The 19039-nt window shown below is 34.1% G+C and overlaps 1 protein-coding gene across 2 annotated transcripts; it reads right to left on the bottom strand.

Moving 5' to 3' along the window:
- Window positions 1-4207: 4207 nt before the first annotated feature.
- LOC133782999 (protein REDUCED CHLOROPLAST COVERAGE 2) lies at window positions 4208-17585 on the bottom strand. 2 transcript variants are annotated; one of them, XM_062222499.1, is made up of 24 exons: window positions 17025-17585; window positions 16547-16608; window positions 16307-16399; window positions 13843-13915; window positions 13344-13700; window positions 13008-13072; window positions 12711-12842; window positions 12479-12520; window positions 11877-12401; window positions 11634-11791; window positions 10977-11487; window positions 10698-10760; window positions 10502-10603; window positions 9971-10291; window positions 9789-9881; window positions 9580-9681; window positions 9358-9462; window positions 8498-8631; window positions 7782-7965; window positions 7404-7535; window positions 7200-7312; window positions 6829-6907; window positions 5062-6736; window positions 4208-4980 (listed from the first exon to the last, which is right to left on the bottom strand). In XM_062222499.1, the coding sequence occupies exons 1-24, from the start codon at window positions 17092-17094 to the stop codon at window positions 4688-4690; spliced, it is 5484 nt and encodes a 1827-aa protein (XP_062078483.1). In that variant the 5' UTR covers window positions 17095-17585; the 3' UTR covers window positions 4208-4687. The 2 variants fall into 2 exon arrangements, with proteins under 2 accessions (XP_062078483.1, XP_062078481.1); XM_062222497.1 differs by having other exon boundaries at window positions 4208-6736; window positions 17025-17583.
- Between the last annotated feature and the right edge of the window lie 1454 nt (window positions 17586-19039).

Raw genomic sequence — 19039 nt, 5'->3', positions numbered from 1 at the left:
GATTACTCCAAACCCTATCGTTTCTGTCTGGTTAGATAATGCAGCATCAACAGATAAGATTTTGGATTGATTCCCCAAATCTTCTCTTCTTTGATTTGTAGATGTTGCATTTTGTATGGGTTGCTCCGTCGTTCTCTGTGTAATTCTTATCGACTCCCAATATCGGGTTACCCATTCAAACACTTGTTGTCCTTGTCTTGCTGGATGTCCATGGGTTCTTTTATTCCTCTCAAACCAAATTGCCCAAGCTATGATGAGCATTTTTTTAAAGTTTTCTTTTTCCAAAATTTCAGAGGCATAGAGTAGTATCTCCTTAAAGGAAATGTCCTCTTTCCTATCTGACATGAAAGGGTAATCCCACCGATCCCATATTTCTTTAGAGGAAGGACACCAAAAGACAGCATGTGCATTAGAATCCTCTCCAAAACCACATAATGGGCAAACACTGTGTTTAGAGATATTTCGTCGATTTAAACCTTTAAGAGTGGGAAAAATTTCATGGTAGCCTCTCCAAGAAAAATGTAGAATTTTACGTGGTATTTTGATTCCCCAAAAAGACTTCCACCACATTGCTATTAATGTAACAGATGAAGATGGCAGTGCAATGTCCATAGCTGAGGCTAGATTATACCCACTTTTGACAGTATAGTTCCCATGATTTGTATAGTGCCAGAGCCACGAATCTGGATGATCAAATTGAGTTAGAGGTATGGTTAAGATGTTCTGGGCATCAGCAGCATTAAAAAATTGTTGGACTCGTATCATGTTCCGCGAACCAGGAGTTTCAAAGAGATCATGTACTCTAAGGGGATCAGATATATCAATTATACTTGGGAGAAAAGATGGAGGTCTTGGGATCCATGGATCACTAAAGGCCAAAGTTTCTTTTCCATTTCCTATACGTCGTCGCAATCCTCTTCGTAAAAGGTCCCTACCCCAGATGATACTTCTCCACGTTATTGAAGGATAATGACCTTCTCTAGCCTCCAATATACTTGTATGTTGGTAGTATCTTGCCTTGAGTACTTTTGCAAGAAGGGATGTAGGGTTTATTAGTAATCGCCAAGCCTGTTTTGCCAGAAGTGCCTGATTATACTGAATAAAACCACGGAATCCCAATCCTCCCTCACATTTTGGTCTACACATTTTATGCCAAGCGCGCCAATGAATTTTCTTTTGTTCAGTAGTAGAGCCCCACCAATATCGGGCTTGTATTCTTTCAATTTCTTGGCACAAACCTTCTGGTATACGGAAGCATGACATTGGATAAGTTGGCATAGCTTGGATAACAGCTTTAAGTAAGATTTCTTTACCAGCTTGAGAAAAAAGCTTTGATTGCCATAAGTGTAACTTCATCCAAACTTTGTCTTTTATTGAATTAAACAAAATTCTCTTATTTTTACCTCCCAACATCGGTAGACCCAAATATGTTTCTATAGAATCAGTTCTTTGCATATTTAGAGAGGATGTATACAATGTGGCAATCTCTTCCGAAGTATTTGGAGAAAAATATAATAAAGACTTTGTAAAGTTGATCATTTGCGTAGAAAAGAGAAATAATAGTTATAGCTATATTTGAATAATTGGAAAAACATATGTGTTGATATCTCTAATTGGAGCTAGTTACTAGTGAATGCCTTTATTGTGTCTTTCAGAATTTAATTGCAATGGTTAAAAACATTACCTGTCCAGAACATGTCGAGTATAGAGAAAAAATGTTTTGTATAGCTTGTAGAGATCTCTCAGATGCCTGGACGATAATGAGGCTGTCATCCGCAAAGAATAAGTGGGTAATGAAAGGAGCTGTATTAGCTAATCGTAGTCCCTTTATTTCCTTTCTACTTTCCGCTTGTTGAAGTAAAGCTGAAAAACCTTCTGCACAGACCAAGAAAAGATAAGGTGATAGAGGGTCCCCCTGTCTCAACCCTCTTGATGGAAGTACTTCTCCATAGATTACTCCATTAATTTGAAACGAATATCGGACTGAATTACGCATTTCATTAATTTGTTAACCCAGTAAGGTCGAAATCCCATCTTGATTAACATTTTTTCCAAGAAAATCCATTCAACTCTGTCGTACGCCTTGCTCATATCTAATTTCATTGCTGCGAATGATTTCCTCTCTGACTTCTTAGATTTTAAACTATGGAGGCACTCATAGGCTATAAGTGCATTATCTGTTATGAGTCTTCCTGGGACAAAAGCACTCTGGGTAGAGCTGATGAGTGAAGCTAGGAAAGGTTTTAATCTATTAATTAATACCTTAGAAATGCATTTATATAGGACATTGCATAGATTGATTGGACGAAAATCACTGATAGTAACTGGATTTTTCACCTTTGGAATCAGAGAAACCAATGTTGAATTAATTGTAGACAAATCTTCACTTCCATTTAAGCATTCTAGAATAGTTTTTGATACTAACGGGCCTACTATATCCCAATGTTCTTGGTAAAACAGTGTACTCATACCATCTGGACCTGGGCTTTTATCTGCAGGCATAGAGAAGACTGCATCTTTTATTTCCTCCAAGGAAAATGGGGCTTCTAAACTCATGTTCATCTCATATGAAACAGAAGTATGAACTCCTTGTAATAGTTCTTCAATTTTTTCTTCTAAAGGGGACGAAGAAGTGAAGAGAGAATTGTAGAACTTCATTGTGATCTCGCTGATCTCACTATCACTTGTGCACCATTCGTTTCCTTCATTGAAAATACCTATCATATAATATTGGAACGGTTATTTTCATAAATAAAATTATATGGCCTACCCATTTTAGCTTGTATTTTTAATGATATGTATCTTGTTTTGTATGATAAAGGAAATTAGGTTTTCATTGGTGTTGTATTTTTATTTTATAATTATCCCTTGATTTACTTAGGTTTCCTTGAGATGATCCCTAATTGTTATATAGACTCTGTTAGCCAATAGTTCACTACTCAATAATTAAGCATTTTGTGAAAGATATGTGAAGATCGAAATGTAAAGAAAAATCAATTATAGTACCTTTAATTGAATTGTTCTTTTGTCGCTCTCTTGCCTTTTGATGAAAGAATTTTGTATTTTGATCTCCTGCTTTTAGCCATTGTATTCTGGATCGTTGATGCCAAAAGACTTCCTCTTTGCGCAATAAATCATCCAATTTTCTTTCTGTTTGTCGTAACTCACTATGGTCTTCCATATGTTTTTGTGAATTCTGCAAACGGATTATTTGTGAATGGGTTTGTTTGATGTCTTTGGATAAGGATCCAAATTTTGACTTGTGCCATGTGGATAAGTTAGTTGAGCACGCCTGAATATTACTCATAGTTGCGAGAAGGGAGGAAGAAGAAGAAAAAGGTTTCCAACACTTTTTTATAATTTCTTTGCATTCTGTCTCATTTGACCATATATTTTCGAATTTAAAACGAGGTCTTTTTCTGTTTCTTAAAATGTCGTACCCATTTTCATCTTGAAGAGTTAAGAGAAGCACTCTATGATCTGAATGGTAGAAGTCTAGATGTGTTAAAGAGGATGAAGTAAAACTATCTTTCCACTCGTAAGCTTTATATATATATATATATATATTTATATATATATAAATATATATATATTTATATATATGTGTGTGTATTAGTATTTAGTTGAGCGGTCAAGCTTTTTGCTCGAAGTGGGTTCAATTTTTTTGAAAGGCCACCACCTACGAGTTTACAGGGCATCTCCTCCAAGTGGCTTTGTAGATTTAATTTATGGGAGAACTATATATTAATAGGGAGAACAAAAAAGAAAAAGAAAATCTAGAGGTGTTCATCATCTTGGGTGCTCCAATTATTGTATCTTTCAATTGTTTATAATGCTTCAACTTATGGGTGCCTTGGAGTGTACTAATTCCCCATAAGGTGTCTTTCTTGTTACTTGGGTTTGTAACTTGGTTTATTGACTTATTTCTACTCTTGTTTGTTACTAGCTACCAGTACTACTTGTTCGTAACTTCGTCGCATTTCTGGAACTTCAGTAAAATACAAAATTGTGATATTGATTCTTAATATGACAATGATCATGTTAAATATGACACTAATACTATTGTTGTCTTCTTGAAGTTAACATCTTTGATGTTTTCTCGAAAGCACAAGGCAAATAAAAACATGCTTTTGTATTACGCAATTAAGTTTTAAAATGTTTAAAAGAGAAAAGATGGGAGATAAAACGAAAAAGTGAGGCCAGTATATTACATGTTCAGAAGGAAAATTGAAACTTTATTGCAGTAGTAGGAGACCATCCAAGCAGTTTGATATGGAAAGCACTAAACCTCAAAAGGTTATTTTGGGTTCTCACTTAACAAAAACAAATTATATCAGAAACAAGAACAAAAAATTACAAATAAGAAGACAGAATTAGAAAGTTGTCACCAAAGAACCACTTCACTTCAAAGGATCTTTCCTCACTCATGGTGTAAACAATCTTCGGTGCTCATGTTCAAAACTACTTGGTAGAGTTTAATTTAACAATTCCCGTTTGATTCTCCAACAAAGCTAACCTGTATCAGAAAGTATTCACATTGCACAGGTTCGAAGTCATCTAGCGCCACCGGCATCACTCGCCATAGCTTTATTGCATCTGTAGTATCATCTCACATCTACTCATCCTTGATCTGTTAAAAACTTAGCTTTCGTTTTGTATCCAACAAAAATTCAAAATCCTTCTTCTCTCAACTTGCAACCTCAATGACCTCAGCTTCGGTGTCACTGTAATCTCCCCAGCATTTGGATGGTTTTTCCTCAATTACTATAATACTAGCATCTCTCGCTACTTCAGTATCCCCAGCAGCTTCGGGAACTATATCAGCTTGATTTTCTTCTGTTTTGGGATCAGGGTTTGAAGTAACTACTGATTCAACTTCTACGGGCTTCTCTTCAGTTGACTGCGATTCGCATCCAGCTTCAGTCGAGGACTTCTCGGTGCTTTCTTCTGCTGGAGCCTCAATAGTATTGTTTTCTTCACCTGTGTCAACATTCACCAAACATGGTGATTCTACTGGGCTGACTGGAGATAGCAGAAAACCATTTTGAGTCACTGCAATACCATTTAGTGATGTTGGATATCCATTTGGGGACACAGGATAACCATTTGGGGATGTCAAATAGCCATTTGGAGATACTGGATAGCCATTGGGAGCCCATGGTTGACCTGGTACAAACTCAGCTGCATGTGGGTTCATTATTCTAGGAGGACTGAAATGGTTTCCATCACCAATGTGTTCGCCATTGTGGTAAGTGCTTTTGTTACGTGAAACCCGATTTCCAGCTCTGTTGAAGCCACCAGACAACCGTGGACCATATGGAACTCTTGCTGTTGCTGACTGGTGAGGCGATCTTCGAACAGGATTAACCGTCAGCATAGGAGGAATGTTTATAGGAGGGGGCAGAATTCCTCCATGCTCTTTGAATCCAGGAACCGGGATAGTGCCAAAGATGGGGATTGTTGTTGGATTGAATGGAGGGGCAGCTGCAGAAAGTTTCTTTGTTGACTCCTTTCCAGTTTCGGCTTCATCCTGCTTTTCTCCTTCAGTTGGCACTGATTTATCAACTGTGTCACCATCTGGTGAATCACAAGATTTTTCATCTGTGTCTCCTGCTTTCAGGTTTGCATCAGTGGAGATCTCTTTCTCTTGCAACAGATTTGTATTTTCAGTTAAAACTAATTCTGTATCTTTCTCCAGCTCTGCTGCTTCAGGCTGCTCATTTTTCCCAGCCTTAGTGTTTTTAGAATCAACAGACTTTTCAACTCCGCGAACAGCAAAACTTCCAGATTTTGCTTGCTTGGTTTCAACTGCAATGTTTTTCAAATCTATATTTTTAGTTTCCACTTCCACATCTCCAACAATCAGAGTCTTCCCAACCTTCAAAGATTCATCTACGGCAGATTTTTCAACCTTAGCATGTTTTTTTTCATTGTCAAGATTTTTAGTTTTCTCAGCTTTGTTTTTTGCATCTGCATCCTTTACAGTTGACACTTCACCAAGCGTTGCATCTGTTGCAGCACCCTCCTGGCTCACCTGAGAGTTATGTTCGAGGGGAAGGGGATCTTTTGGCAACTGTTCTGCCACAGCCTTCACAATTGTCCCTGGTGGAGCCAAAGCAACTTCCTTGTAGGAAAACAGCTTCCCAGCTGCCTGAACACTTGGACTAGGGGCAGCCTTGGCAACTGAATCTAATGAAGCTGGGGTAGCTGGGGCTGACTTCGGGTTTGATGGTCTCTCTGCTCCACCATTAACTGGTGTGGCTGAGTTAGCTAACTTGGGACTGAAGCTCGCACTCTTACTAAACTTTTTAGTAGGGTTACTGGTGGATGCATTAGGCTCGTTTGGAGATGTCTTTGCTGGTGCAAAATTGTTGGGTTTTCCTCGATGTCTTGTTGTTTGGGATGGGTTGATAAAGTTAGTATTCAGTTTTGCGAGACTTGGTCTCCTTGAACCAGAAGGCTTGCGACCTGTAAGTGAACGACCTTTGGGAACAGCTTCTTGCCATCCTTCATCTGAGATGTCATCCAGTGCCAAATCAACATTTGCACTCAGCACATCTGACTGATCAGGTTGGCTTGAATCAGGTTTCTCATTTCTAGGTTCTGCAATCTGAACTTCAGATTTGTTTTCTTTATCACTTGAATTCTCAGCAGAGGGAAAAGTAGGCAACACAATTTCATCCTTCTGATGCTCATCTGAGACAGCTTCCTCATTTTGTCCCAATTTTCCTTTGACCTGAGTGGTGAAGAGAAATTTCTTCCTTTTAGATTATTTCAACGAGAAATAAATAAAATATAAGATAATAAAACCAGAGATTGCTTTATGACCTTAGAACGAGCTCTCTTTTGGGCTTCTCTTGCTTTCATATCAGCATCTGGGGTGATATAATCCAAAAGGTCTGACACACTGATTAGGATCAGAAAAAGAGAAAGAGCCAATCGTTAGAGTCAAGTTTCTAAGTTGACATAAGAAAAGCCTCTAAGAAATACATGCTGTGTAAAATAGTATTTGCTTCTTAATAAGAAACCATGAAACTTTAATCAAAAGGAATAAACTATAAGGACAACGGACCCTCCACACAGAAAAACAAAACAGAAAGTTTAAACCACATTGATCCCAAGTTGTTAACATGAGCAGACATTACCTAGTCAATTAAGTTGTTTATAAACAAAGATGTTAATATAGTTACAACTATTACCTTAAATGACCTTTGCTGGAGATTGAGGCATCTGGTTTTGGAGTACCATTGCGTGCAGCTTCTTGTTGCTCCAGGGCCTTGGACTCAAAATACTCAAGCCATGCAGCCGCATCCTGGAAAAATTCATAAAGCATATCAATTGAAGAACTAGATTGCACAATACGATAAGAGTTGGCCATCAAATATTAAGCAATGATACTGTACCTGTGTACGTAGATCCTCTAACCCAAGCTTTGCCTGCAAAATTTGTAGGGTAGTCTGCTCATGCTGAACACTCAAGGAGTATGCTTCCATCAAAGAGAGTGCAATGGCTATGGCATGATAGCTGGCAGCAGTCTGAAAATAATAAAAGAAAAGGGAGAAACATGAATAAAGTATGTAAATACTTTACCGTGGTATATGCACAAAAATAAAAAATGCTTCATATGGTTGGCAAAAGTCCAGAAAATTACAATATTAGGAGATCAAGGAAAATATCTAAAATTTAAGTGTCAGTAAGAAGCAGAGAACACTTTTGACAAGCATATCTGTTCTTAAGGTGACTTGTAGCATATAATTATTTTGAGAGAGAGAGAGAGAGACCTGTATGTGGTCGACCCCAAGTAGCCTCTGATTACATTTCAGAGCCTCGTGGAGATATCTTAAAGCAACATGCACATTCCCCAAACCTTCTTCCATCATAGCTACATTTATGTACGTGGCAGCAGTGTTGGGATGAGACGGACCACATGTTAAGTGTAGAAGGTATAATGCACGATTGACATACCTGGTTTAAAAAAGAACAAAAGTGAGTCGTAAAATATTAATGGCCTAGTGTTGAACCATTAAGATTCAAAAGAACATTAGCATATTATAAATTCTTGCTATTTAAATATTAATCAATTAATGTAGCTGTTATCCATCAAGTTTTTGGTGGAAGAGTTCTCTAAGCAAGGTAGAATAAAACAATTTAATGTGAAGTTATCCTAGTTTTAGTTTATTGAGAGGTTGTCTTGTCAAACATGTGTTTGATGCCATTTCTCTGTGAACTGAAAATAAATAAAGCATGCCTTATACATTCTAATTATTGGAATCCAACTTCTACCCCCACCCCCATTCCTATTCTCTATTTTCCATACTGATGTTATATATATTACCATTGTTTTGGGGGGTCAAATAGTAATCGTTTATGTCCTTCAAAATAATTGAGATGGCAGAAAAATTAGTTAAAGCATACTAAAACAACTAACTTGGAGGATAGCCATCAGTGTAATATCAATAAAGTAGCTTTTTCAATTAAGATAAATATGAAAGCATACTTCAGGGCCAATTCTGTGTGTTGAAGCCGATAGTAGAATACAGCTAGATCCCCATAACTCTTCATTGTGTCAGGATGATCAAGTCCAAGCTCTCTCTCATTAATATCCAGTGCTTTTTGCTGATAAATGGTAGCCTGATTCAAGTAACAGGAACCTTGTTAAAAGATTATTGTAGGAAATAGGGTCACGCAGAAATATCATAGCAATATTTGAATGTATTCTTAACTTGATACTTTTTTTTTGCAGCAATTCTTGAGTTGATACTTTAAGTGTAGTAGTATACTGCATATTGTCTATGATTTCACATAACATGTGTCTCATTCACTAGAATTGTACTTTAAAAGTCACGCCTTGACTGATTTGTTCTCTGTAATTCATTAACATAGAATTTTCTCTCTCTTTAATAATATTCATGTATATTTATATTTTGAACATGGCAGCATCCCAATTTTCAAACCACGTGTAACAAAATCATGGCTAAACGAAACCTTTTAGTAAAGATTAATAAAAGAGAACAAGTAAAGAAAGCCAAGCACATTATTCATACGAGATGCAGGACAGATATGTATGAAAAATAAAAATAAAGAAAAGGTGGGAATTTTTAATGCTAATGATAAGTTATCTATCAGCCACATATTATGATGAGCAAAAAGCAGCACAGCTGTAGCTGTTGAGAACTGAATAAAGATGTAAAAATCATCTGCATGCTCTATTATTATTTTATATAACAGTCGCCTACGATTCTTTGCCATTACATAGTAATTCATAGCTACAATTTTATTTATACTTCTATTATTTTTGCATCTTTCATTCTTACAGTGATTTATCATTAGCCATGTAATGAATGGTTAAAAAAATACCTGATTGAAATCCCCAGTATGATAGAGCACCACAGCCAGAAGACTATATGCTCCTGCTGTCATTCTGTGATAAGGTCCACACACTGACACAAGTTTTGCAAGTGCCTTCAAGATTGGATATCGAAGAGTGGTTAGTTCAATAATTGGAATTATGAATAACCATGACATTAAAGAAAAGGAGTATATTGTTTCTTATATATATTTGAAAGGAGTAAGTCATACCTTAGTTCCAAAATTAACAGCATCCTCCAGTTTGCCTTTGTCCAAGGAAGTTTTTGACGATTCCAATAGTGTACGCCCATCAGCAGATGAGCAAGCAGCATGCTGTAGAAGGAAGTAATAGATTTAATGCAAATTATTATAAATTCAAGGAAACTCAATACCCATTGGCTAGATTGTAAAAGTAACTATCAGTTTAAATGTGTAGTCACCTTGTAAACAGGTACCATGCTTATAATGTCTGATTTCTGAAAAGGAGATGCACTGTCCATATCATAGTCTTTAGGGACAAGCTCAAGTCCCACCTGAGACAACGTTTGTTAAGTACAAATGAAGTATATTAATTTTACCGAAAGACCTCACAAATACACAAAACAGTCTGGTCATTGTCTACCTTGTGGCACAATCCACGAAGAATAGCATACTTCCTTAGGTCCTGGCCATTTTCATATTTCCATTGCCACCCAAATCTCTTTGAAAGGAAAGTTTCCACCCAGCTCCATTTTAATTTTCCATCGTCTGTGGAATTTGCATTAACATTTTCAGTTGATGGTGTTCCGAGCAATATATTTAAACACGATGCTATTGATGCAGCCAAGTCAGCAACATTATCAACTGCTGCTATGACAGCTTGTAGTATGTGTTTGTAGGCTCTCATAAGCATCTCATGTACACAGAGTGATTGCACGTGAGGGAGCTTATCAGCAAGTTCAACCTAACATTACATAAAAAAATATAAAAACATTGCCCAGATCTAATATGGCAGCCAGATAATTCCATTAAGAGAATAACATGGTAATTTCTTTAATATCTGACAGCCTAGTCAGTCATAGTGATTCTAATAAGCATGTTGAGAAAACAAAGTGCTGCATAGAACTAATTAGATTACAAAGCATAACAAAGAAAATGAAGAAATAATAATTACCACACGTCCCAGGGAGCACATTTGCAGACCCCGGGTGTGCATAAAATCTGTTAATGTCCTTCCATCAACTGGTGATAGTTCAAGTGAGCCAAAATCTGCCACCTAATAATAAAGACAAAACACTCTAAATATATCAAGACCAGAACATCTAAGGTCAAGGGGATAATGAAACAAATAAGATCATTTGAGACCTTACCAGTTTAGGAAGTGCGGTATCAGCATAGTATGTGTGTGCCATTTCAATCAACTCGTCAGGAGACTGTCGATGCAAACACACCAAAGAGATTATGCATCAAGAAAGTTATATGAGATAAGATCAAAAAAGCAAAACAAAAATACTGAAGAAAATTTTGAAAGAATGATTAATGTAAATATTTAATAGGTCATCTCCGGAGAGATGAATTCCCATGCAACTGAAAACTTAAAAAAGACAATTTGACGTATAATTTTCATTAAGAAAAAGCAGAAAGCAAACCTTAAGGTGAAGCCCAGTATCTGATTCTTTAAGGCGCGAGTATGCAGCTTCTGGAAGCAGATTTTTCCATATCACTGACATTTCCTTTTCCACATCTTGTTTTTCAAGCTCCTTTTGATTATTAGCATCTGCATTCTTGTCCATGTCAAGGTTGTTACCTGCAGGGAATTCTTTCCCCTGTTCAATTTTGCTGCTCTTTACATCTATTTTCTTCTTTATTTCCTTTAGCAGTCCACCTTGCTTCCCAAGACCCTTGACCGCTGGCTCCTGTTTAGCCTCTTCTGTTTTTTTGGTCTCTGTTTTCCCCGATGCCTGATTTTGCAAATGTTGCACCCAACATGCTCCTAACTCCCATCTGATAGATTTCATTTGCATATTGGGTTCTTCCTGCAACCTTGATAAACTTTCTTCTAGTACTTTTCGTACCAAAGACTTAGCAGGATGTGAATTTTCATGATCCGAACTCTGTAGTTTTTGAGGTGAAGAAAACTTGTGTAATAGCATTCTCAGGCTGTACCAAGTGATAGAAAATATATATCAGTAACTATGAACACATACAAATGGCGGTAGAAGAAAAACCCAAATTATGAGCATTTTATTGGTTTCCCTTTCAAACCTGTTACTACTTAACTAAGGCACTGCAAATAGTTGAAATACCTGTTGACGTTCAAGGCATTGGCACCTCCTTCAGGCTGGTCCTCAATCTCAATGTCCTGAGGAATAGGACTTCCCTCCCAATTTACATCAGCGGAAACTTTTACAACAGATGTGAAGCCACAGTGTCTAAGAACTACAACACCTAAAGTCGCGGTATCCTACAAGATAAAATGATGACAAAGACAATAAAAAACCACACCTTTTGAGATTACAAATAGCATTGACAGCAACCAACATACTCACATGAACGGTTGCACTTTCATCAGCTGTTATGCCTTTGAGTAAATTTCTCTTAGCAAGCTCATCCTGTGACATTCCAAGAACCTGACTTCCGTCATTTTTAGAATCCAACTTGGTACTTGCATCAGGCACATCTCTTGTCACCTTAATGATTAAATCCCCAACTCTTTCCTCGTGGACAAGTGAGACGGTGGGATCATTCAAGGAGTCTTGGTTAGTGTCAATGAGACTCCTAATTACCGCAACAGCTTGATGAACTGAAATGTCAACAAATAGACTGTGAAGCAGAAAGGCTTTCCTATCTCTAATTTGCCGCTCTTCTGCTGTTTTACATGGCATTGCAGCCAAAACTGCAAATTCTTTTGCCCAAGACCTATGATCATGTTTTCCACCTCTTCCCTGACCACCACCATTTCCTCCCCAGTTTTCATCTTCCACAGGAAGCGGTGGGAAAACTGAAGGATTATCAGCAACAACAGGAGGGACAACCCATGTGTTTGCTCGGAAACCATATGGAAGATTGCCAAACTAAAATGTAACGATTAATAGTTAGTTATCTTCTCCCACCAAGAGATAGGCATAAAAGGTTTCAGAAGAAATTATACCTTATTGTGCTCCGTAAAAGCCTTCATAAGAGCATTGTATGTCTGCAAGTAAAATCGTACTTCAAAGATTACTAGGGAGCTATAAGTAAACTAAGACATGGGACATAGATGTTATATGGTAAATACTCTTTCCCAGTAGAATAAAAATTTGGCTAAAAACTAAAAGACACAAAAAATGGGGAAAACAAACTTAACAGAAAAGGAGAAAGTGGGGCCAAAAACAAGCACTTACTGCGTCAAATGCTCTGCTGATTTGCCGAAGAAGACCAATCAAAGAGTGACTTAAAAGAAGACGTTTTCCAGAAGGATAAAACCCTTTTTTTGAGGCAACTATTGTCGTTGGCTTCCCATTGCATACTCGGACCTGCACATAATGTTATATACTGTCAGTGTCAGACTTAACAAAACCAAAATTGATATGTTCTTTCGTTAAAGAACCTAAAGCAAAACACACACATAAGCTTCAAACCTCATGGAAATGCAATAAGAATAAGAAGCACAAGCACATGAACTAGCCAGAAAACCTTACGTCAATTTTGAAAAAGTCGTCTTCTGTCTTATCCTCAAGGAAGGGACGAGTAGACCTTCGAATATCTGCGAGAGCCAACAACACAAACATCAGAACAAGATTACGAAAACATTTTTCCCTGTGAACACAGTCACAATGAGCACGTGGCATTTTCACCACATGTTCCCAAGCAGAACGGGAAAACAGTACACCCTATAAAACCTTTCGTTTACGTATAACATGCCATGCAAACAACTTTCTCACAAGCATTTCTACAAACACTTAGTACGCCACCCCCAAAAAGCAACGAATATCCAACTAAACCAAAAACAAAAGAATCAATTACAACTAACTTACAATGGAGAGGAGGCGTGAGGTGAGAGAAAGAGAAGAAGTCGTAGAACTGGCCGAGCCTCGGCGGCGGACACATGGAGACCGCCGGATCAACACATTCTCCAGTCTTCGCATCGTAACTCGAACTTTTCTGGACGCCGGCGATGGCCGCTGCTCCCGGTTTCTGTTCGCCGGCGCCGGCATTGACTGTAGCTGTAGTAGTAGCAGCATTTGAACCGGTTTCGGTGTCGTTCAAACCTGGTTCTTTAGGGTTTGGTCGGCCGGCGAGTTTGGAGGCGGAGGAGCCGAAGGAGGTGGTGCAGGCCACGATATCCAAAAGCCGCCGTATGTGGGCCACCGCTAGCTCTTCCGTGTAATCCTCTGTTAATAAAAATAATATTAAAAAAGAGAGAGAGAAGTAAGAGAGCAATTATGATGTACGGTTGATTACACGGTAAGAAGGGTGTGGTGAACCGTTCTGATTGATTGGAGGAGATTGAATGAGGTGGGGTGTACGGTGTACCTTCAACGATGGTGAGGTGGGATGGTTTAAGAGAGAGGATGTCCACCGAGTCTTTCAGTCTGGGTCCTCGGACCTGATTAAAATTAAAACAGAGAGTGAGAGAGTTTTGACTTTAGTCAACGTTTGTGGGTGACACGCCAATTCAATATCATTGATAATTATATAATTTTTTAGGGAAATTATCGGTACACCCCATAAAAATTAAAATTGGTACAACATTTCACCCATCTCTAGTTTTGGACTTGAGTAATATTTTTAGCTCAATTTTTTTTAATGGCGGCGTGATTTTAGTTATTTAAAATATTTTATAAATTTTTTAAAAATTTCTTATAATTTATAGTATTGAAAAAAATAAAATAAAACGTGAGTGTATTTTTTTATGTCCGTAAAAAATAATTTATTTAAATATTATTTTTGAAATTAAAAATTACTCAAAATTTTCTCAAAATTTACAAAATATAACTTTCTTAATGAAAATGTGAGGTATTAGTTTTTGAAATTGCTTCTTTTCTTTTCCTATATACAAGGAGAGAGATTCTTATTTGAGCTAAATATTAAATTATTGGTAATATTAATCCAAAGAAAAATAAAATAAAACAAATGTAACTCAATTGAGTTATTTTATGAACAATTGGATTTCACTTGTTATTACGGTCAATATTTTTTACACCCTAATTTGAGGTAATTAAAGTGTAATTACATAATAATATTAGTAATTTATTAATTTTAATTAATAATTATTACATAATATTATATTTTATTGTATAAATATTAACTATCCCATCATACGTAACATTAATAATTCATATGTATTCAACTACTATTTACATAGTGAATTCCAAACATTCTCTAATAATAATTATCACAAAATAATAAACTTAAGTGTCACATTTGATTTGGTGTTAATTGCAAATTAAAACATATAGCAAAAATAATAAATGTGTTACAAAATGATTTGGGTATCACATCACATAATTATGACTAACATCTTTATATGTATTTATTAGACTCAATTAATGCGTAGTTGTATTAATTAGACACAATTATTATCGGACATTCAAATCCAACAAAAATAGCACGAATTAAAAAATAATAATAAGGTAGTTTTTTTTAAATGTAATTTTGGCAATTCACTTATTATATCGATACTACCATTACCATAGTAGGAGTCCAATGACTCATATATCCGCCGTCCTATTGAATAATTAATATCAATAAACACAACTTAAAATTTAAATGACATTAAATTGGGTGTAGAAAAATATAATTTTGTAATTTGTTGTTAAACATCATTTATTATCTCAACTATCAATACGAGATTATAATAAAGAGAAATGCTAAATAGATTATTTTCCTATGTTTAAATGACACATACATGTCAAGTATTAAAGTAAAAATAATAGTCTAAATAATAATCCAAAGCACTTAAACATATCTCTTTTATATAAAAGTCCGTAGATAATAGAAATTATTGGTTTTAACAATTTGTTTTGTTAATTTTAATAGAATACTCTAAATATTTAATTGAATATACATTTAAAACTAACTAAAAGTAGATATTTATTAATTATATTATAAATTAAAATATCATTATTATAATAATATTTAATATAAGACTACATATATAATAATTATATTAATATAAATTTAAACTCAAAGTCAAATGTTATAAAATATCATTATTATAATAATATAAAACTAGATATTTAATAATTATATTAATATAAATTTAAATATTATTATGATAATAATATGTAATCCTATTTTTTTACTAATTATATTAATATGAATTCAAATATTATAAAATATTATTATTATAATAATATTTAATACAAAATTAGATATTTAATACTTATATTAATATATATTTAAATATTATAAAATATCATTATAATAATATATAATATATAATCTTAATTTTTATCAAAAAAATTATCATATTATATATATTTAAAAAATCATAATTATTTTTTGGTTTAATTTTTTATTAATATGTTTATGTTATTTTTTATAAACAATATTATTTATTTATTTGAAATTTATATGATAATAAGACAACTTTAATAAAAATAATTAATAAATTCTATAAAGAAAACTAAACAAACAAACAAACGTGCATTGCACATTTAAAAAAGAATATACCCTTTATTGCAAAATATAAGTTAAATTTCAAATTTTAAAACTTTCTAAATTGTACAACACCAATAATAGCAAAATATTGAAAGAACAAAAAAAAAATACAAATCTTTACATTAAAGTCCATAGAACAAATTTTCCCAAAATAAACAAAAGGCTTTGTTTAAATATTAACCAAGGAGATAACATAAAAATTAATTAGTATATAATATTGGATTAGTTATAATTAATGGAGAACCAATGAAAACACAGAGTGGAGATTACGTGGGGTCCACAAGGTGACACGTAAGCAGTGTCGGAATGTGGGTATAACAACTAAACTACGTACCTCATGTGATAAGGAGTAATTGGTCCAATGGCATGTCTCCACATGTACTCCCAAAAGTTTTCTCACATCCAAGATCCTGTCCGTAGATATACCCTACAATATGAAAAAATATATATAAATATTTTTAATTAATTACAGTTAATTTTATAGGCCAAAACTAGGTGATTTAGAGTTTCAAAGTGTGCATTAACTAACTAATTAATTAAAAGATGATGAAATTTATGATATAGTCAAACCAACCTTAAGGGTCACTTGTGAGTCTTCTGGTGTTTCAACTGAAATTTCAATTACCGTGGGCAAAACTGCAAACAAAAAAGTTAAGATAAATGATAAAATTTTTACAACGATATAATATAACTTTTAAACCAATAGTATTTGTTGTGTTAAAAAAAACGTAATTTAGTACATATTTGGGGTATGTGAGATATTAAATAATAATGTTTGTTTGGTTCTATTGTCAATATATAATAATAAGTCAATAACTCAATCCCATACACTCACTCACACATAAATATTCAACTACACTAAAGTCTAATACAAATTTTTCAACTTGAGCTGACCCCATATGAGCTGAATTTACCCCTAATGATAAAATAACCACAAAAATAAATAAATAAATAAATATGTATATATAGAAGAGATAATATATTTTGGTTTTTTAGAAGGAAAATGAATTAGGAGAAAATAATCAATGAAGAGGGTTAAAGAGCATTTGAACCTTTCTCTTCTTTCTTCTTCTTATCTCCTTTAGCTTTGTGTGGCTTAGCTTTGCTTGCCTTGGGAGCCATTATTGCAGTCCAGAAACTTTGCCTCTTTTTTCCTTTCTAATATATATAACTCTGTTCTTCAAAGATGAAAACAATAATGGCTTTCACAGTACTAGAGTTGAGTTGAGAAGTCTATCCAAACAGAACCAATTCCAGCAGTGATAATAGATATATATATATACTCAATAAGATTAATCCAAACAAGTAATAATAATATCAACTCAGACTCAGAACCCAAACAAGAGCTAAAAATACCAATCCAAGCAATACCCAATAAAGGAAAGTTGGTTTATTTTATTTGGGTAGAAAAGAAGAAGAAGATAGGAGAAGAGTGGATATTGGAAAGGGACTGAGATAGAGTTGTAAATGGGAAAGAAATGAAATATATGGTGAGAAGGAGTGAGAATGGTTAGGTTAGGAGCAGCATATATTATTTATCATAATAAACAAGAGAAACAAATATAAATATAAGAGGGTGAGTTAGAGAGAGAGAGAGAGAGAAAGTAAAAGAGATAGTAGAGAAAGATAGGATAAGGTAAGGTAAGCCAAGGCAGTAGTGCCTCTTTGCCTTATATGTACACACGAAAACAAGAGAGAATATAAGGCTAGCGATTTCGGGCCTCTCATTAATTTTTTTTATACAAGTTTTCTTCTTCTCCTCTAATTATTCTAAACTCTCTCCCTCTTACACATCATCACTTTTCTCTCTCTCTCTCTCTCTCTCTCTCTCTTTGTTTTCTAAACTTCCATCTCTTTCTCAATCTTTCCAAGGATTTGGATATATATATATATATATTGTGTATAAAAACTAAAAGCTTATTGATTAAAAAGTTCAATATGTGTATAAATGTATCCTTTATATTCTCCTAGGTCCTTGGTTCTTAATTCATTTCATGAATGATATGAGTAAGAATTATCCCACGTGTATTTTTTTTTTTCTAAAAATAAGAATTAGTATAGAATTTTTAACCTGTGTTTTATCATGAAAAAATGCACACCCTTTAATTTGATCATATTTTGTTTATGGTTCTAAGTAAGATGAATTGACATGAGGGCAATATTTTCTCCACAAAATGTTAGAAACTTGTAATATTAGCTTTTCTTTATTAGATTTTTTTTACAATTTATATATAAAAGAAAAGAAATTATCAAACACATTATTCAACTTGTACTTTAACCTTTAAAAGAAATGTCATTTTTCTACTAGTTATGTCATAATTTAAACCAACTTTACCCTAGCCAAACAAATGAAATATAACTTTCTATGTGTAGTCTTTTTCATTTTCAAAGTACTTTACCACTCAATTTTTTTTCCACTAGTGTGAATTTCTTTGTCAGTTTAAATTTTAATCACTAGGGGTAAACGTAGTGGTAAAATGATACATGATTTAGTGAAATTAAGATAATTATTTATTTATCTAATTTTCACTAATTACAACAATTTATAATTATTGTGCAACCTATCATATTAAGTCTCACATTAAAAATGCATCATATATTAGCAACTTTAGTTATATATGTTATCATAATCCCTAGATTTGTGATATAATTATAAGAATTTATCAGAAATTATTTAAATTTTTATAAACTTGTAACAAAACTAATAAACATTATATTATTTTGTATGTAGGTTGTGATCATTATATTTGTATGATGCAATCATTAATTTTTTGTATACATAAGTATATAAAAAAAATTATTTAAATAATTTTTATTTTCAAAACTATTTAAAATTAATTTGAATAAATTCTTATTGATATACTTTCACACATTCTTAGGTTAGATAGACACATGGTCTTGAAAAACAAAATAAATTGTAGAAGCTAATAAAATTTGTATGTCTTGATATGCACAAAAGGAGGCACATATATATGAGCCAACTATCAAAGCTGAAGCTTCTTAGTTCCAAAAATAATCAAATTAATATGGTCAATGGATCATGATTTGACAAGTTTTAATCGTAATA

This window comes from Humulus lupulus, chromosome 6 (genome assembly GCF_963169125.1).
Source record: "Humulus lupulus chromosome 6, drHumLupu1.1, whole genome shotgun sequence".
In the NCBI taxonomy this organism is placed as follows: domain Eukaryota; kingdom Viridiplantae; phylum Streptophyta; class Magnoliopsida; order Rosales; family Cannabaceae; genus Humulus; species Humulus lupulus.
This window is presented reverse-complemented; position numbering and strand designations above follow the sequence as displayed.